This window comes from Poeciliopsis prolifica, unplaced genomic scaffold, assembly GCF_027474105.1.
Source record: "Poeciliopsis prolifica strain line A6 unplaced genomic scaffold, Auburn_PproV2 SCAFFOLD002, whole genome shotgun sequence".
Lineage (NCBI taxonomy): Eukaryota > Metazoa > Chordata > Actinopteri > Cyprinodontiformes > Poeciliidae > Poeciliopsis > Poeciliopsis prolifica.
The window spans coordinates 19,900,206-19,920,668 of record NW_026562377.1 but is presented as its reverse complement, the minus strand read 5'-3'; the positions used below and the strand labels follow the sequence as shown (position 1 = coordinate 19,920,668).

The following is a 20,463-nucleotide window of genomic DNA, read 5'->3' as shown; positions in this document are numbered from 1 at the left end:
TCATGATGATCGCAGTTATTTTTCCCCGTCAGACGCAGCAGTTTGCATTATTTCTCAAAATTTGTTGTTCTGCTTTGACCACATCAACTTATTCAACATTTGCCTTTACCTGGTTTCTGTCTTTCAACAACTTTCTTCCTGACACTTTTCAATATGCATCACATTTTCTTCCGTCTGAGCTGTAGTTTTCTTCTTTTCCGTCAGGTTAGACAGGTCTCTGTCTGTTTGAGGTTGTGCTTTATTCTTTACCTTTTTACTTCCTCCTCCAGTGTGGACTGAACAGATCGCTGAGATACTCAAAGTTCTCTGAGAAACTTCTGAGACCTTCATAAAAATAAACATATTCCTGCTGATTAAATGACAAAAAGTCAGCTTTAATGCAGTTGCATCATTTATCCAGGAGAGGGCGATCAGTGCAACTTCTTCTTCATGACCTAATTTAAAATATGAACCCAAAATAATATTGTAAAGTGCAAAACTCCAATAAACAAACACGACTCCGCTTCAGCAATCTTCAAGTTTTATTTGTTTACAAAGTTAAGATTGCAGTTTCATATAGTCCTTCCTTTAATGAGTAGAAAACCTTTTCTTAAAGAATTAGTCGAAAGGCACAAATTTTACAATATATACATTTAGATCTAAATTATAAATATATAGAAAACAAAAGCAAAACCCAGAATAAAAGTGCTGAACACAGTTTTTGTCGTATTTTTTTTTACAGAAAAAATAGGCTTTGTTTAAAAATACATACAATCAGTAGCATGTTTTTGTGTCATTTTTTTTCCGTTAGCAATAAATTATTTCAGAGTGATAACATTTATATAATAATATGCAAATGGTGAAGGAACGAGAAACATGGTTACAGTATACAGAGAACAAGTGTAAAGAACAGGGACGCCAAGCTTGCACTGCTCAATCATAGCCAACACAAACAGTAACTGGATTATGCCATTCTTAGTGCAAAATGATATATGATTAAAGGCCTACCTAAGCAAATAAAATAAGAAAATTGCTGTAAATATATATTTATATATCTATAAATCCCTCAAACACGTAAAGCTTTAACTTTTGTGACAAACAAACAAAGGAAAAAAAAAACGAAGGAAACACAAAGAAAGCTTTTGCAGACGGACGTCTTGGAATGTGCCTGAAGAGAAATACGAGAAAGAGAAATAATTGCTTTGAGTTTTAACCATCTGTGAAACGAGGTGCGAGATTCTTAGATCTGTTATTTCTGTGTTAAAATATATCCCAGGTGTGAATGAAGCTAGAAAAAAAAAAGAATAAAAATAAAATTGTCCGCAGAAAAGGTAAAATTTCTTAAACGAAAGAGGCTTTGATCTTTGCCCTAAGATGGCATAAACATTTAAAATCACTAACATCTTCACAAGGACAAATAAACTAATCACATTAAATCTCCAACATAAATACAGCAAGAGTCACAGCACAGAGTTAAGAAACAAACAAAACAAACCCCAGAAGCATTAGTTTCATCACTGTTACAAGGGGAAAAAACAAAACGATATAATTGTGTGAACGCCCTGACACGGTGGGTTTCTTCCTGAGATTGATAAAAGGTCTCGCTTGTTGGAGCCAGTATCTTTAGGGGTGTCTGTCTGTGGAACACTTTGGTATTTCTGGGACGAACGGGTCGAGAGGACAGCGGGAGCTAAAATAAACCCAGACACTGTACAGCAGTACAGAACAGTGCATTTTATTTGGTGGCAGGTTATAATAAAAATTTGTTTTACTCTTAAGGAATCTTGAACACAAAGTGACTTCCCTGACCAAAATATACCACGGATTACTATAAGAAGATAACATACGTAAAATCTAAATATCCCTTAAATATAAATAACAATAGGTTTCAGGAGAGCAGTAAGTGAAAGACCCAGAACTCGTCATGCTCACCAAGTCAAAATGTACTTTACAAAACGAACGTGACGGAGAAAAAAAGACTCAAACCACGACTACGACTACAGCCTCAAAGCTTTGCCAGCGCGAGAGTAAACTTTTCGGCGTTTTTATTTTATTTTTGTTTTGTTTCCTTTCAAAACTATTGGTTATTGCTTTATCGACAAGTTGAACTTCTGGCAATTTGTCACGAACCAGCTACAGTGCATTGTTTTCACACACGAATATCACCGGATGTCAGGTTTAGGAGACATCATACACGCTGAGAGCTGAAAAAGGACAGCGCAGCTGCTCTACCTTTCTGTTTTCCTATGTCCAAGATGATGGATAAAATGAGAAAACAAAAAACGCGACTTCCTGCGTTTTTTTTCCCCGGGTTTGGAGTCTGAAACGAGGCATGAGCTGGCTACAGTTGTCAAGGTTGCTGTAAGGTACCTGATAAACACATAAATCTAATCGATAGAATCATTTCATACAATAAGAATAAATAAATATTTGACTATGTTTTAGTTAGAAGTCGTTTCTTTTCTGTTTAATTGAAAATTTCATTGTCATTTTTACACGAGAATCTCATACCAGCCCATGCCTGCAGAGGGAAACTAATTCAAGAGGACAAACAGTATTTTACACATTTAAAAACACTCAAACAGAATCTGCATCGGATGAGTGCCACAAAAATCGAGACAAGACGGAGATTCTGAACAGGAAGGAGGCGGATGAAGATGAAGAAATGAGGAGGAGGAGGGCGACAACAGAGAAGAGATGCGATCTGGTGCGGCGGTCCTGGCGCGAAAACGTGACGGGGCTTCTCTGAGCGTAGTGTTTTCCGTTTCAGAGACCTGACAACCTGCGAGCGTCGAGCCAGGTGTTCGCCAAGCTGTCATGTGGGAGTCTGTCCACTCGCTTCACCTCTCGACACCCTGAAATCCTTCCCTGATTTGATTTCCAACCCAAGAGCAGCAAACCAGACAACTTTACACCAGCAAAGATCGACTAAATGGCAGCCGACTCACTCACTCACTCACTGACGCACTCATTCACTCACTCATTCATGGGGTCAAAGTTAAATACAAATACAAGTGTATTAAATTAAGAATAAAACCACCGCTCAAGAGTACAAATCTATACATTAGGCTACATGAAGTATTAAAGACTGCATTTATAGGTTTTTCTCTGAAGGCACTGTTTGTCGCAACAGCAGGCTGATCTTCCTCCCCTTCTTCTTCCTCGCGCTAGTGTTCATAGAAGCAGGGAGAGAACCAGGAGGGACGATGTGGAGGAAATAACAGAAAACGGAGGCATTTCGTGGCTAACCAGCTAAAAGATTTTATGTTTTCTCTTTCACTCTCTCTTGTTGTTTTGTTTCACCCAGCATACTCCTTTTTTCCCCCAGAAAAGTAACAGAAAAAGCAAAAGTTGTAAATGGTGAGAGGCATTTTTAGAGCTTCCAGCAACTTCACTCGTTACAAATCAGCAGCGGGATTTGTTGGGTTTTTTGTTTTTTAAAAAATATTTTCATGCCTCAGTGAATAAGTTTTGTGTTTCTTGACAGCTCCTGGGTTTTTTTTTTCCACTGAAAGGTGGATAGTTTTTTACTTCCTGTGTTTTATTTTTTTGTTTTCTTTTTTACTTTTAAAACAGCTGCCTTTTACTGTGTAGGGCACACTTTGGTGCAGAAATCTGTTATCGACTGAGTCTGCCATCACCTCAGGGGGCCGGGGGCGGGGAGGGGTCCAGCACAGGACAGGCAGTGATGTGACTATAGGCCCTGAGGGGGTCAGGGGTCAAAGGGTCAGGGGAGAGGAAGGAGGGTAGGACAAGTTCTAGACAGCAGCAAACAAGATGTGATCTGCTTAAAAAAAACAAACAAAAAAAAACCACAAAAACCAAAACACCAGAGAAAAAAACAGGACAGACAGTTTGTAACGATTTGAGCTCTCAGTCTTGCTGACGGTACTGGATGACGGACTTGCGGTCGGGTCCGGCTTGCAGCATGCTGTTCAGAGCCTCACGGACGTCCAGCGCCCCCGCGCCGCACTGGCCGTTGGGTAAAGGGTCCGAGAGCGGCAGCAGCGAGTTCGCCGGAAAGCAGGAGGAGTGCGCCGCGCCGGAGTACAGCGAGGACGAGGAGGAGGATGATGAGGACGAGGAGGACGGATTGGGATAGTGGGACAGGGCGGAAGACGACAAGACGGCTTTCTGCGAAGGCGGGGGCGGAGGCAGGCCTGCGCAAAGTAGCTCTAGTATGTCCTGGTGGTTGTTGACCAACAAGTCGCTTTGCTCCTGCGTCTGCTGGTCCTGCTGCGGCCCCGGCGCCCCCTGCAGGTCAAACTGGCTGGACGGCGTCGCCGCCGACTCTGACGTGTGCTGCAGGATGTGCTGCAGGTCAAGCTGGGGCAGCTGCGTCTGGCCCAAGAGAACGTCCAGGTTGAAATCATCCACGAACGCGGCCGGGTTGGCCGTGGTGCTGTCCGGAGACGAAGAAGGCGGGCTCACGGTCAGGTCCAAGATTTCGTCCAGGGGGTTCTTGGAAGACAGATGGGGAGCCGGCGAGAACTGGGTGAGCTGGAGCGGCGGGTTCTTGGATTGAGGGAACGACATGAAAGACGACGAGTTGTAGAACGGGGGGAATCTGTGGCTGGGCTGGCAGACCTGGCCGTTGGTGGCGGAGGAGGAAGAGGACAACGAGGAGGAGGAGTTGTTGGGCCAGCCATTGAGAGGAAACAATGACAGGTTGTGGGAGGACGGCTGGGAGAAGCTGCTGGGCTGAGTCCTCTGCAGAGCATTCAGGTTCTGTTTGGGGAACGGGTTGGACCCCAGACTATGGGCGAGCGACTGGTTTCGGATGGGCTTCTGGTTGAACAGGTTCTCCAGAAGGTGCTTGTTCTCCTGCTCCATTTTGCGCATGCGTTCCTGCTGCTCCTTCTCTTTCCGCCTCCGTTTCACCTCTTCGTCCATCTGCAGCAGCTCCTCGCGCACGCGCGCCACGCAGTTTTCTGGGATCTTGATGCCTGTGTGCAGCGACCGTGGAGAGAGAGAAACCAATGAGTCCTGAGAGGCCGATCAAACGCTTCTTAAACACATCATTAAACACAACTCTCTATTCAGCAACTCCCTTAATTAAAACACGTTACCTTGCAAAACTATTAATTTCACTGCAACTTTTCCACATTTTGTCATGTTGCAACAGCAAACTACATGGCATTGGGATCCTTTGTGATAAAATTACAAAAAGTAGTAATAATAGTAAATTTTTCTGGACAAAAAATAGTACCAGAAATTATTGTGATAAAAGATAATATATTTGTTTTGAGTCAATTTTCGGGTGATATATTGATAATGGTGCAAGTTTGCTCTCTGAAACTTTATACAGAAGTGGAAAATATATAAAAGATCCAAAAACAAGAAATAAAATAAAAACCACATTTAACCGAGTCCGCAAGTAAAATAAATTGAAAAGTCTCTGAAAAAAAGACTGGCCTTCAAGAATTATTTTTAAGATATTTTCAGCTAATTCTTGTGAAAATGAATGTCTTCTCCAAGGACTTCCACGCACTCATGCACACGGTGCTGTAACGTTGGACGCACTCACCGACTTGCTTGTTGTGCTGCTTGGTTTTGAGGCGGACGATCTGCAGAATGCTGGAGCTGGTGATGTCGGACACAACGTCAGAGACCCGCTTCCACACCCGTAACAAAGCTCCACACAGCATGTGATACTGGCGGAGACGCATCCCCGCCAGACACTCCTGGCCCTCCTCGATTTTCTTACACTTCCCATTCCTGGAAGAGGCAGAGAGGAAACGGATTAACATCCATTCAGTACTTGACAAACACTAAGGCAGAAGGCAATTGGATTTCTTCTATTTTTATTGCTTTTTATTTGCTAAGTGTGACATTTATTTATAACTCCGATGATTTTACAACCTGTAACAGTTAGAGACACTGGACTGATCAGAGGAAGCTTGAGCTGATAATCCTCAGGGATGTTGTGGATGTTTTTGTTACTCACCAGTTGGCGTGGCTGCAGTTCTTAAAGGAAAAGGTAAACTGGTTCTCCCAGCTCTCCCTGGCCTCCGAGAAAGTAACCTGAAACAGCACGGAGTCAACATGATAATCTGTCGAAAGTTCAGCAAGTGCAGACTTGCAAAGCACTGACACGGCTTTGGCAAAACAAGTCCACCAGGGGGCAGCAGACTCTAGGCTATGAACATCCATCTTTTTTAAAGCTATTTCCAGAGCTATTAGTTTTTAAATGGCAATGTCAGAAAAAAAATCAATATTTGCTAAAATTAAGGTGGAGAAAAATATAATAGACAAAAATATGATGGAAGTAGAAAAAGTTTGTTTAAGTGAGCTAAACGCAGTGGATAGGAAAGTAATATTTCCATTTAGTTGACTTCTTACCTTTCTGTAACGTTGCTGCAGGTTGCTGAGGCTCTCGGGTTGGGTCTGCTTGCCAATGTTGGGCTTGTAGATGTTGAAGTTTTTACCTCTTCCCTGCTCGGCCAGCAGCACACACGGGCTGTTACCTCGCAGCTGCAGAGAGAACACACACGCACACAATTTTAGTATTTGATCAATTTAAATAACACTTTACGAAGCTTTACGGAGCCTGGACAGAACTGGACAAACGGACCTTATGGGAAAGGTAGAATCCCTCTTCAGGACCGGTGAGCTTCAGTGACCTGCTGTACGCTTCCTCCCACGGCATTCCTCTGTCCACGCTGATCTGTAGGGCAAAAAACACGAGGGTCAAGTGTGTGACATGACTTTGAACTATCTGTAGTGATCTAACAAATATCCACACAATAAACTCACTTTTTCCTTAAAGAAATGAGAACACTACCCTGCAAAACTTAGCATTAAGATTTTAGGTGTCTGCAAACATCTGCTCAACAAATATTGAAGATTAATAAAGCAACACTCAAGAGGATGGCTACAAGTTAGCGCTATGAACTACTAAAACATCTTCTATCTTTACTTTTTCTTATGTTTTGTAATTTCTAACAAAAATGCAATAAACCTTAATATCCCGTGAAATATTTATTTTGGTTTTGCTGTGTAAAACGATCACCTGTTTCTACATATTTCTGCCATTTGTTTGTGTCTGGTTATTTGTTAATCTTTCATAGACACACAAATGCAAGCAGGTAAACCTTTCAGAAATGTCTTATAAATAATTTTTTAGTTCAAGTTTCAGTGGGTTGTAAATAGGACACGACGCAGCCACTGGGTCCTATGCTGGTTGAGGATCCTTATTTATATTGGCAGAACACAGAGTGAACAGGACGCTACGGGGAGCAAAACAATCCTAACAATCTCAATAACAATCACTATTGTCATCATAACTATACTTATAAATTTCGCGACACATCATCCACATGCCAACAACTTATTCGGAAGAGATACCAGAAAACAAAAACATTTCCTGTCCATGAAATTTTGCTGAACTGTAAATTTTCCCAGTAATTATTCCAGTAGACGATAACATTGCTTTGAGATCATTTTCAAATATGTATTGATAACGGCATAATAATGCGAAGACCAATAAACTTTAATTTACTCAAGAACATTTAACACCGGAACTGGAAGATTTTTTAAACATCTAAAAATAAAACCAGGCAATAAATAAAACAGAAACAGAAACCATAAGTAAAATGGATTATGAAGTCTCTACAAATTCACCTTAATTTTTCATTTGATTCATTACTTATTGCGACAAGCTTATTCCTGACCTATCATCACAATCATAAAGATGTAAACTCTTCTAGGACTAACGGGAGTTAATACACTTTAGTCAGATGAGATTAAAATGTTTTTTTGGTTTTTGTTTTTTTTTGCCAATGCAGACCTAAGGTTGGCTTTAGTTATGGTGGATATGTATAACCACATCATGAGTACAGCAGTGGCGCCAATAGATGTACCACCGGGAATATCTTATGCAGAAGCTCCATGTGCTGAAGCCAGACAGCAGAGTTTGACTTAAAAAAACTACAAGCAGAAAAAAATCATTTTCACCACACTGTTCTCTATTATCAGAAGGTCCTCGACTCACACAGGTGAATCTAACCACATGTAACTCCCTCTCCGAGCTTATTAAAACGGTCTCTGTCCGCAGGATTCAGTTTGACTGCCGACTCCAAAATGTCAAGTGTAGGTTAGCCTGAAGCTGGCAGTTAAAAGCGGCACATACCAGTAATTATCCTGTTGCCACCTACAACTAGAATCTGCATGGGCTCCACAGCCCCAGGCTAAGCTTGTATAATCACAGTCTTACTGCTTGCAAAGTGACATCAATCAAAACTCTAATACTGCAGTTGCAACTGCTTGGGGGAAGGCAGGTTACATGGAAAAAGTTCTTCTTTTTCCTTATAACAAACGTTGTTCTGATGCAAAATCCACCTGAAAGCCTTGAAATCTTGGCTGTTGTTCGTAATGTGAGTGGATGACAAAGTGGCTTATTAGAGCCCTATAAATTTACCTGGATTAACAAGAAGAGACAGCAAGAGATTAAAGAGTTTATCCAGATAAAATCTATGCAGAGAACAAAAACACAATTTTCTGTGAAAGCATGCTGGTCATACCTCACTATGACGTGTCTAACGTTATGTTACATATCTGAAACATCAACTCTTTATGATGGATAGCACAGTATTTCAACTAAATGATGTCACAGTGGAGTTTTCCCACAGGAAAATTTAAGCACTTTTCAGGGAACGTTTGAAAACTTTTCCAGCACCACACAAGATTAAAAACAACACAAGTGAATCTAATGAATCTATAGACACTTTCAAACTGTTATCAATAGCAAAGTGTGATTGTATTCTAAATAGCAGGGGCAATGGAAACTAAAATATAGGATTTTTTTGTTGAAAATTCTCTCTCACACCCTATACACCTGAATAATCTAAGAACAAAACACTAAATTAACAAAAACATTCCACAATTTCAATAACTGTAATGTACAAAATGTAAGACAACCTTTAATTCAATTACAAGGATCAATGAGTCAGTAAGAAAATGAAATATTCATTATGTTGAACAAATTGGTTTGCACTTAGTTAAACGACCTTCCTTGTCAAATTAAATGCTTAAACACAATATAAATAATCAATTGACTTACTGTAAAGATGCTTTGCTGCTAAAGGTTTATTATAATTTTATGACAAAACTGTGCAGACAGAATACCAAGCACTTTTGAAACCTTAAAAATACAATGGATAGGAAAATATTCCTATTTTATAGGACTTTAAGGATTGTAAAGTCATTGAAAGTGACACTGAGAAGAGTCTCACAGCAGAAAGCAGCTGATATAAACCATAACACACCGGAGGTTGTGCCGTACCTACCTTATAAAGAACAACCTGTCCATCTTGAGGATTTCCGACTGTTAGGAAAGTTTCCTGCTTCTCCTCATAAATCTCATCATTGCCGGGGGCCAGATCTGGGAGAGTCGCAAGACAACAAATAGAGGATTACACTTTATTACCTGTAAACCAACAAATTATAAACTCCACACCCACCAAAAGATACACATTCGTTGGATTTTATGAGCTATTTTATGTTTACCCAAAAAGTAACCCTGTTGAGACACCGTACCTAGGATTCCCATGTCGTATTTTCCCTCCTTCTTGTCCTTCTCAATCAGGTAGTCGAAGTTATCTGTGAAGTACTGGAAGAGGTAGTTCTGCTTGTGGACCTCCAGGCCCAGGATGCGGTTCAGGAACTTGGTGATGCTGCAGTCTGACATAACACAGCACAGCTTTGTGACGAAACCTGAACGCATGGTTCAAACAAAATGCCTTTTGGAAAGTCTTACCTTTCTCAGTACTGATACCGAGGCGAGGCTCCTTACAGATGATGCCCACGTCCATCATTCCAACTTTCATGTCTAAAATAAAAGACATGAAAACATTTTAGTTACCAGACAACAGGAGACTGTAAGCTGGAGAAAGGTGTTCTCTGAATCCAGTCTGACCTCTGAAGAACATGGCATCGCCTTCAGGGTATCCTTTGGGAGGAGGTACCTTGTTTTCTATGTAGCCATTGATTGATTTGGTGATTTTATCCAGGGCCTTGGTACCATACTGCAGAAAGAAAATGGTTTTTTTAATCTTATGAGTGTATTTCAAGAAACTACATCATTTTAATATATTAGGCTGAGTGTTACATTCCAGTAAACTACTGCTGAAAACACACCTTGTTCTCAAAGTTGTACTTGCTCAGGTCCCTCGATTCAGTGGCTCTTCTGTCACCGTGTGTCAAAGCACCCTGCACACAGGAACAGCAACAACAATTCAGTGTCATGAGCTTCAATGCTCCACCAAACAGCAACATTTTACCACCTTATGCATCTACCATATTCATTTGGACCGCACCAGAGGTTACCTCAATTGAACTGAGACCAAGGATTTTAAGCAGTCCAGAATTAGCTTTTCTGGTCCACATCAGACTTTGATTGTGGATTCACACCTTCCCAAGCAAACCAGATCTTGTAGACAAACTAACTAGAGTTAAGCAGAATAAACACGCCTGTTGTGAATACACCCTGAAATTACCTAAGTCAATGTATCAAAACCCAACTGATAATATTCTAAAAAGTTTAGTGTACTGAGCTCATACTTTGTTCAGCCCTTTGTTTAGCATCTCACTGCAGTTAATACCCACACCTGACATACAGATAACAATGATGCCTATCTGATGCTCTACTTTCTTTGTTTGTCAGAGGAACTTTAAAGTTATTCACATTTGTTCGGTTCTTTTGCTTTCTCTCACACTATAATCACGTTCAAACTAAACTACGTGAGGGAAATGTCAGACAAAGCCAAGTTTCAGGCAGCTCCAGCCAAAATAAAGGCATGATAGGAAAACAGCTGGACCTCTTTGCCAAAACTGATTCCACAACTATTCTCATGTCCATTGGCTGCAAAGCTGTCCAGTTGGGCTCACTGTCTTCGGTTTGAGCACACCGCCGGGTCAGATGCGAACTATTCTTGATACATATTTACCACACACTCAGCTGGCGAAAAGGCAGAAATGACTTCCTGGAACCACCGTTCCCTTTCCCCCCTCCTTACCCTTTTCCCCTAAAACAGCCGTCATGCTGTGTCACTATGGAAATAGATGAGTGCTTGCGCAGAAAAGCATCAATAATGATGGAAAATAACTGTAGTCTTAAATCATTCAGACAGGGGTGCTTTTGCTTTGCTCGCTCGGTTTTCCGTTAGGGGAAAGACCCAGAATGTGTTGAGGTTTGTGAAGAAACAAAGGATCCTCAGGCAAACATCCCAAAGGAACAGGAAGGACAAAGGGTCAAGTCGCAGTGACAACCCAAAGACTCCACAGAAAATAAACACAAAAAGAATATCTTCTTTGTTTACAGTAAAACAGTTTTTTTTCCACAGATTTAAAAAGAGGAGAATACCAGGAGAAGATTTTCTCTGGTGAAAGGAAAAATAAAGATGGAGTACAAACCATGACAAACACATCAAACTGGAGACACTCTGATTTCACCTTAAAGGTTATTACAGAAAAAATATTTCAGATCAGCATAAAAATTATTGCCTTTCAGCTTTCCAGTGGTTATAAAAATGTATTTGGGGAATACTCCATTTTTACTGTTATTTTGAAAACAACAAAATTCTCATGCAGTTGTGATTATCCATTAAATATTTCCAAATTAGCAGCGGCCAGGTGTGTAATCCTGACTAAAATTATCAATTCAGATTTCTAAAACACATTTCTTACAAAAGAACATCCATATTTAAAAAAAAAAAAAAGTCCCACATCCCGGCTACTAAATACAGCTAAGTCTAAGGTGTCTTCCTGCAGTAACAACTTCTACACTGAAAAGTGTTTCGTTATCACTGGTGCGGTCCAAATGAATATGGTAAATGCATAAGAAGACATGATGCTTTCACTGAGGACAAAGATGACTGGATATTTGAGTATCCAGCCAGCTGTCCAGTTGATCAAGCTGAGTTTTTTTCAGGCCATGTCAAATCACTTACCAGGCTCTCAAGTCTTTTGGCCACAATAGATGCGAAACGTCTCTCCCCAGCCAACTCTGAGATGAGGAAGATGTACTCTGGCGCTGTGACCTGATTGGACCGGTGAGTGCGACCTGGAAAAAAAAAAAAAAAAAAACACAAGACGAGGAGAGGTGAGACTGTACCTACAGCTTCTGAAAATGATGACAACAGACTGTTGTTTAATTTGTCCTCAGTGTCAGATCGGTCTAGGTGCATTGTATGTCATGTGTTCACAGGTGAAAAATGATATACAAGTCACAGTCACAAGACTGCAGATTTTAAGGTAAGACGCTCTAAATGGCAGAAACGAATATAAAACAAGTTGGGGATGTTGTTTGTTACATATTTCGGATTAAAAAAACAGTGAAAAAAGTTTTAGTGTGTAAGAGATGATTATGAAGCCTGAACAGATAGAGATGTTTTTTTTTCTTTCATCAACCTTCTGCAACTTGCACATAAATGTTTCATGATGAAATACACTATTTATGCTGGCTCTGAGTAGGAGTGGAAACTATCTGTGTGAAACGGCAAACTAAACACAAAATCCTATTAGAACAAATATATAGCTGGAAAAAAAATAAAGCAAATGAATGAAGGTATTTGTGGGAGTGTGCTCTTGCAGAAACCACAGAGGAGGAAGAGGACGTCACTATTCATCTTATGTATGAAAACAAGCAGTCAGGCCAAAACTCTGCTTATAATCAAAATGCAGAACGATTATAGAGCCACAGCTTTTATATTTTCAGAAAGTTGGGAGAATTTTTTCTCCTCATTTGGATATAAAGGCAACTTTTGTTTAAGTCTCTTAAAAAAAGACCAACCTACCAATTTGAGACCTTTGACCTAAAGTGGAGCTAACTTCAGAGAGCTGACATAACCCTGGGACAAATCTAAAAATTGGGTAGGCGGGCAATCTTTAACATAACCTATATTTGCTGATGATTCATAAACAAATAATCACTCTGAAGGCTGCATATGGGTTATGAGGTCAGTGATGACTTTCTGACAGAGACAAAACGATTCTGTGTGAATCGCAGCTAACAAACAACAAAAACTGCTTCAAAATGTCAAATTTTTTTCTACAAAGTTCCCCAGCTTTGTGTAGAAAGTGACTGATTCTGAGGTTCTTTTCTGACTTACCGAACTGCTGGATGGCCCGGTCTGCACTCCACGGCAGCTCCAGGGTCATGTGGACCCTTCGCCTCTGGTTCTTCACTCGTTTGTCGGCCTGCAATGAAATCCCTGAGCTCGCTGCTTCTGAGATGATGGCCACCAACTGGAACAAACAAGCCTGGATGTTAATGCACGACATGCAGAAGGACGTCTACAAAGCAGCGCCACAGGAAATCATTCCTCCCTGCAGCTATCAAGTAAAACAACAGCCGACTTTAAGTGTCTTTATCTCTAAGTTTACGCTGGAGTTATTTTTTTTATTTATTTATACACATTGTATATTCCTATGTACATACTTATTATTTAATTTATGTATCTTATATTTAGGTTATATTTAATAAACATGACCTATTTATTATATCATGAATTTGTCAGTAGTTAACACTTGAACCGGCGTAGCTTCTCAATAAATAAGCCATTTCCCCTTGAGGATAATTCTATTCTATTCTATTTGCAGTTTCAACAGTGATGGGCACTCATTATGTTAAATTGTCTTTGCTGACCTTTTCTCCATACATGAAGCGGTCCTTCTCCTTGATGTTGATTTGGTCGATGGTGGAGCCTTGCTCGGCCCGGGACTCGTAGCGAACGGTGCCGTCTGGACGCCGCACCACGCGACCTTTACGTCCAGTCATCTGTTAAAATACATATATTTTAAAAAATCAGACTTTCAATTCAAACATTTTCAGAAAACTATAAAAACAGACGAACTTCATACCTCAGAAACTTTATCTGGTCCTCCAAACCTATCTATGAGCACATCCAATGTGTTGAGAGGTAGTTCTTTTCCCAGTTCAGCAATTTTATTGAGCAGGCTGTGCTTCATCTCCTCTATCCTAGCTATGAACGCAAAAAAAAAAGAAGAGCACAGTCAACGTGACTTGTAAAATTCACCCTGTTTGCGAAGCAACAGTGGAAAGACATTGACGGTCAAAGGCTCTACCTGACTGGTGGCTAGTGTGATTAACAAAGATGACGTCATCGTTGTCTTGCAGGGAGTCTGGCGAAGAGTTGGAGTCGGTGTCCATCCCCTCAGAGTCACTGCTGCTGTCGTCAGAGATGTTGATCACACCGCCGCTGTCCACTGTGTGCTTGGGCATCTTTGCCTGGCGACCTCGAGGCTTCCCTGAATAGAAAATTGGATGTGATGATTCAGTAATCACTCGATTGTGCTTTACTTCAAAGATCTGGACTTAAGTCTGTAACTTCGAAACTCTTCAGGCCTTGTAAATAAGGACTGGGATTTTTGTTGTTGTTTTACACTAAATACAGATTATTTAAAGCCAAATTTAGTGAACATTGGAATCTTTGTTCTATTAAAACCAAAGAGTTTTGATGGTTTGTTGTCATTTTACTCGATCACATGTCCTGTTAAAACAGCATTTAAAGTCCAAAACAGTGATTTAATTTTTTATTATGAGTGTGAATTCAGTACCAAGTCAAAAAGCGGAAATACTGAAATGTTTAAAAACAATCATGCTGTTATGAAGCACAATACAGGCAAAAAAAGTTCTTTAGTGTGTCTTTTTCATACTTTTCCACACCCCGGAAATAATAAAACCTAATTTCTTACTCTTCCATACTTTGAAGAAACCCTGTCATGTGTGGTTTTGTGAGTCAAATCAATTCATTGTACTTTGTACCTTTTTTTCTTTTATTCCCTGGTGCCTTCTCTCTCCTTTGTTTCTCAGAAGGAAAGTGCTTTGTTACAAGAGACTGGAATACTCCCCTGGAGAGAAGAAGACAAAAGTCAGACAAGATTGTTTTGTGATGTCAAAGCAATAAAGACAATGAAAGGCAGATTTCCAGCACTGTGCATTCCTTCTCTGGGCTTCCGAAAGCTGGCAGGTGCCGACAGGCAGATGAAGATGCTACTGGACGACCTAATATGACCCGGTTTTCAGACATGTCTGCCGAAAAAAGCTTGGAGTCATCTAAGTTCAGCACCCAAAACTTCCTTCTTTTTTTTCATGAATGAGTCACTCTATGATTAAATACTTGCAGCTAACCAAGAGGTAACGCGTCATCCAAACCAAGCTGCGTGACGCAAGCCACTCACACACTGTGAGGCACAACCTCAAAAATGTAATCACTACGTGATCATTTGATGTAAAATTGACACAAAGTGGAATTAACCCAGACATCAAATAGTGAAAACAAGATCAATACAATAGCCATATACCTAAAATGAAAGTTCGAAACATTACTATTTTAATGCTGGTGTGGTTTTGACTATCAGAAATGAAACCAAACAGCCAGAAAAACTAGGACAATTTTTTACAATTTTTTACTCACTCTGCTGCAGAAACAAATCTGTCAAGATGCCCATCGTTTTCATCCAAGACCTCTCTGGTACGTGATTCTCCAGTGGACTGCAGCCCAATAACGATGCACTATGACGGAATAATGATATAAAAAATTTACATCAGCTTTTCTTGACTATAAACCAACTTAAATACAGACTAATTTCTAGATTTTGTTCATTTAAGGACTTGTTTTGGAACAGAAAGATGCAAAAATTGTGAGTTAAAACTCAGGACTTAAATTTTTTTTTGGTTCATTTTAAAATTTAAATTCAAAGATTCACACTAACGTTATAGCAAATGCCTCCACATTGGTGCATCTTTAAATATGGAACCCAATAAAACTGGACACCACATGTCCAAACAAACAAATAATAATAACAAAATATTAACTGATAATTATTTTCAGAAAATGAAAGTTTTTCCAAAATGTTTTCTTTTCAAATACTTATCCAGATCATAAAATTACAAATAATCACTCTCCATTCTGTTTCACAATGTTTGACAAAAACAACTTGTAGAACAAATTGTGAAACTGCCCCTGAAATTATTACGAACTTAAACAAATATTCCACCCTCTGTCAGTGTGCAGAACAGCAGCTGATGATTTAATCTGTCTCATAACAATAAGAAAATAAAACTTGTACTCTAGGGTGTGTTGTACTGACCTTTCCAGCCTCCAGCTCCTTCTGAGCCAACTCCACCAGGCAGCGCACCTTGGCAGCGATACAAAGGTATTTGAAGAAGCGCTGGTGAGATGACCAGAACTGTCCCCACAGGGACTTCCTGCTGACCAGCCCAAGCTCGTCAGCTGCCTGCATGAACATTTTCAATGCCTCCGCCCACTGCACACAGAGTCAAGATGTCAGCTGAAAAAGCTCAAGATGTTCGTAAAAGAAATTAAGACAAAAAAAAGAAAAGTGAAAGGCAGGGTGATCTGATTCACGTCTGAGAGAAAAGTGAAACTCACCAGCTTGGCAGCTTTGTTGTAGACCTCTTTGAAGTCGCTGTCCAGGCCGATCTCCTCGATGCGGAAAGAAACGCCAGAGAAGCTTAGCTGTCTGGCAATATACATGCCGCTCACTTTCATGTCCATGGCCACAATCTCCATAGCCCCAACCCCTCTGCAAATAAATCATTGACATAATTAACTGAAGGGTGATACAGTCATGGCTCTGTAAGGGTGTTTTACTCTCAGAACTAAAGCATCAAAATGATTTAACAGGGTATCTGCAGGTCAAAACTAAAACTTTGCAAGACCCTTTTAATGCCACATTGAATGAAATTTAAGATTGGAAAACAATACATATACGGGATGGTTGGCAGATTCTAGTGAATTACAATCATCATTGCAATAACCTCCACAGTGCTTAATGGTTCTGCAACTAGCCTCGCTTCGGTTGGCAATAGAAGTGACCCAGTGGCGAAAAGAAACTTTATCCAGCCAACTGGCAATACATTTGCACTTACCCAGGTCAGAAGCAGAAAAGCTGTCCAGGTAGTTAGCAAGGCTACATTAGTAGCTGGCTAATGTACCCTTCGAGACAGAGGCTCGAAAGCATTTTTCTTTCCAAATAAATAAATCACACTCTACGTACCTCTTCTCAATGGCATGCAGAAAGTCATCAAAGGTCCTGAAGGGTGTGCCCTCGCCCCAGATTCCCAGGCGGCTCATATAAATCATGTTCTTTGGCTCAGAGGCACCTGAAAGAGACGTACATTTTCGAACCCTGTCCAATATCCTTCTTGGCATCAGCTGGTGTTCTTTTTTTGACAACTTTACCTGTGGCACTGGCGTACACCACTCTGGCGTGTGGCAGCTTGTTCTGCAGGTCAAGAACTGCCTTGCCCATTTTTGTGGATGTGGCGTTCTTGGCTTTGTGGCATTCATCAAAAATAATCTATGGCAGCGAGAGGTCAAGGTGTGAACGACAGAGATAGATTTACAGTTCAGAGGAAAGCAGAAACAACAATTTGTGCAACATGGGCATCTGTGTGAAAGGATACAACTCCATCAAAGTCCTGCTTGCACCAGTCCAAGATCTGTTTGATTCTTGTCCGGTGCTGGCCTCCTGCCTGGCTCTCTCCGATGAGTGCAGAGTAAGTTGCAAACAGGACTCCTTCTGAGGTAGCTGTGTCTCCATACTTTATCTACAAGAACATTCAAAATGATTGAAAATAAAGAACCATCCAAAATGATGCCCATGTGGACAACAGAAACAAATCCTTTTAGTTTTATGCTCATTGCTTCCCTTCACTGACCTTGTTTAAGGCATGCACCGGGATATTTGGTGCATCTATGTCTTTGAGATCTCTCTCTGCGTCGTATTTCAGGTCATTGGATATGCTGAACCTGAGGGAGGGAGCAGGAGAATAATATGTAACTCTGATAAGTATTGTCTAGTGCACAATAAGTCATGAACTTACTTCATTAAGCCCACCTCCTCCTAGAACTACAGCTGAAGTCTTTTGGGGTATGTGTCTATTATCCAGTTTTTGTCAAATTGTGTTTGCAAAATTCCTTCAAAATATACCCACAGCATGTGTAAAATACCACATCCATCTATCAAAACTTTAAAGAAATTTCACTTAGACACCTTGAAATTGGCCTCTGTCTCTTTAAAGAGACTGGAGACTGCAGCTGTTGGGAGGAGCTTTGTAGAAAAGGGCGGTGCTTTGTCAGGACAAGCGTTTTGAATGGTTGCCACAAGAGATTAAAGAACTTCTCAAACAGGCATGGAAGAATTAAAGCAACTCTCCAGGTATGTCTTTGATGAAGAAATAATGTTATAACATGGTGTGAACAGAAAAAGTCAATTTTACATAATTTCCCCCCATTAAAGATTGCCTATTTATAATTTAATATAGAGCACCTTCACCTTTTTTGCACACATTGCAAACTCTTTTAAGCACACCCTGCTTTTTCTGACTTTTTTAGTAAAACATAAAAAACAAACTTTGACCTTGTTGAAATTGGTCTATCACATAATAGGTTTATAGTTTTAGAATGACAAAAAGATACAGCAAGGCAACGTATTTAGCACCTCTCTGATGTGTGTATCTTCTTACCACAGTGCTTTCTTTCGTCCCTTAAGGTAGTTCTCCAGAATGATTCCTGCCACGGTGCGTCCCTTTCCAACGCCTGCCCCATCGCCAATCAGGAAGCCTGCTCTCTGGTTGTTCTGGAGAATCACCTCGTGTTGCTGCACAGAGAGAAGAAAAACATGATATTAGAACTGAATTTAACTAGTGAGTGATTCAAGATGACTTTGTGCAGGTATTTTCACCTGACAGGCGTAGATAATGGCCTCTAACTGCAGCGCAGACAGCAGGCCACTGTTAATAGTTGAGTCCGGAATAGATAGAGTGTATGTGATGTCCGGAGGAGGGACGCTGGACAGCGTGTTGGTTTCCACGACAATGTCAGGATGTGAAATTCCTATTGTAGCTAAAATAACAAATAATAGTTTTAGAAATGCATAAAGGGCACAAAATGAGAAATATGAAGGGATCAGATCCTAATATTGAGTCTAGCAGCTCACATTTTGAGGGTTTGTACTCTGCGTATGTGTCAACATGGCCGAGCTCCTCTGGTTCCTCCTCCTCGGCTTCCTCTTCTTCCTCTGGTGGTGGTTGTGTTACTGGAGTCTGGAAAGACCAAAAAATTATGTAAGACACATTTTGACTGTCTGAATTTTGAGGTTATACTTGTTTAGTTACAACAGAAGAATGAAAAAAAAAGCAGTGAAACATGTAGGCAGAGAACTGTATAAAAAAGCAACAGGATACTAGAGTCTTGTCACGAAAATATTATCTGCATATCAGAGAGAGCAGAGGATTCTTTTCTGTCCCCAGGATGTGCAAGGATATTTATTTATGAAACGTGGAACATTTGTTACAGTGTGACTGATAAACTGCCGGGTCAAAACAAGATTTCTAGATAAGAATAAACAATATAGGAATTGTCCTGATTTTCAGACACACCCAAACAGGGTTGTATCTGTATGTTAGTAAGAACTGATAATGCTCATTTGGTTAAACCATCAGATGGATGGAGACGGTTGCTACCTGGAGTCCTAAAGCTTGCGTGCTGATTATAGCAGAAATATCTTCCAAACTGGTCAAGCCTTGAAACCTGTCGCCATTCTGCTGTCAACAAAACATAAAATGAAGAAATACTCAAAAACTCAAATGAAGAGCACAGAGCTAAATTCAATAAATAAATAAATAAAAACAAAGAAAGAAACGAAAAAAAATAAAATAAAAGAACACAAATCTGAGAAATGGTTGTACTTTGGGTATGTCTTTCAGAGAACCACTCAACAAAATGCAATTTGTACGTCTGGCGCTGAAAAGCCAACGACAACAAAAAGCAGATAAAGCGGCACGTGTCTGGGAAACATAATGGCTGAAATGAGGGCAGAATGAAAAGGAAAATATAAAAGCTTTCAGTAAGTCGGTGAACTCAATGAAGTCTGATCGTATCAAAAATATCATTGGGCTCATCTAGTTTCATAGGCCGCTAACAGGCAGCAGTGCATGACGAGCACGGGGTAGCAGAGTTGCCGTTTTAAGATCACTGACTTCATTAAAAGCTGTAAAATAAAACTGTAAAATAATTGAAAAATAAGAGAAATGAATAACAAACCAGCTCTTTAATATGCAGTAAAACAAGGTAATAACTCTTGAATCATAGAAATGCTAGTATTGGTAGCATAGTGTGGAAAAAGATTATTTGAATAATGGTGAAATGTCAGATAATATCTACAGTATATTTGTTTTAAAATTTTCCTTCTTTGCTTTTATTAGCTGGAGAACTTTTATCAGAGGCAGGACAGTCACAATCTGTTTTTTTTTTATACCTAATTAGTTGAAGTTTGCTGATAAACATGGATACAAATATTAACAAGTACTCTTAACAAGTACTCTTCTAGGGAAAAAAACGCAACTGAGTTTTACCTCTATTCAATGAACAAGCAAGGAAGGACAAATGGATTTCCTCAACCAGAAAAAAAATCAGTTTAGCAGAAAACTGATCC

General features: G+C 40.1%; 1 protein-coding gene across 6 annotated transcripts in view; it reads right to left on the bottom strand.

Moving 5' to 3' along the window:
* Positions 1-498: 498 nt before the first annotated feature.
* si:ch73-63e15.2 (protein strawberry notch homolog 2) overlaps positions 499-20,463 on the bottom strand; it is a 66,600-nt gene continuing 46,635 nt past the window's right edge. For 4 of the 6 annotated variants that reach the window (XM_055048408.1, XM_055048427.1, XM_055048445.1 and 1 more), the window contains 27 exons: positions 19,493-19,573; positions 18,967-19,072; positions 18,712-18,872; positions 18,494-18,627; positions 17,687-17,777; positions 17,432-17,575; positions 17,208-17,325; positions 17,023-17,128; positions 16,395-16,548; positions 16,093-16,269; positions 15,417-15,514; positions 14,765-14,850; positions 14,065-14,247; positions 13,840-13,961; positions 13,625-13,756; positions 13,089-13,224; positions 11,928-12,040; positions 10,117-10,188; positions 9,896-10,004; positions 9,737-9,808; positions 9,517-9,660; positions 9,267-9,361; positions 6,554-6,646; positions 6,322-6,453; positions 5,927-6,003; positions 5,507-5,697; positions 499-4,925 (listed from right to left, as the gene is read on the bottom strand). In XM_055048408.1, coding sequence (XP_054904383.1) covers positions 3,853-4,925; positions 5,507-5,697; positions 5,927-6,003; positions 6,322-6,453; positions 6,554-6,646; positions 9,267-9,361; positions 9,517-9,660; positions 9,737-9,808; positions 9,896-10,004; positions 10,117-10,188; positions 11,928-12,040; positions 13,089-13,224; positions 13,625-13,756; positions 13,840-13,961; positions 14,065-14,247; positions 14,765-14,850; positions 15,417-15,514; positions 16,093-16,269; positions 16,395-16,548; positions 17,023-17,128; positions 17,208-17,325; positions 17,432-17,575; positions 17,687-17,777; positions 18,494-18,627; positions 18,712-18,872; positions 18,967-19,072; positions 19,493-19,573 — 4,200 coding nt within the window. In that variant the 3' untranslated portion in view covers positions 499-3,852. The remainder of the gene's footprint in view (positions 4,926-5,506; positions 5,698-5,926; positions 6,004-6,321; positions 6,454-6,553; positions 6,647-9,266; positions 9,362-9,516; positions 9,661-9,736; positions 9,809-9,895; positions 10,005-10,116; positions 10,189-11,927; positions 12,041-13,088; positions 13,225-13,624; positions 13,757-13,839; positions 13,962-14,064; positions 14,248-14,764; positions 14,851-15,416; positions 15,515-16,092; positions 16,270-16,394; positions 16,549-17,022; positions 17,129-17,207; positions 17,326-17,431; positions 17,576-17,686; positions 17,778-18,493; positions 18,628-18,711; positions 18,873-18,966; positions 19,073-19,492; positions 19,574-20,463) is intronic. The other 2 variants (XM_055048418.1, XM_055048436.1) reach the window with 2 other exon arrangements.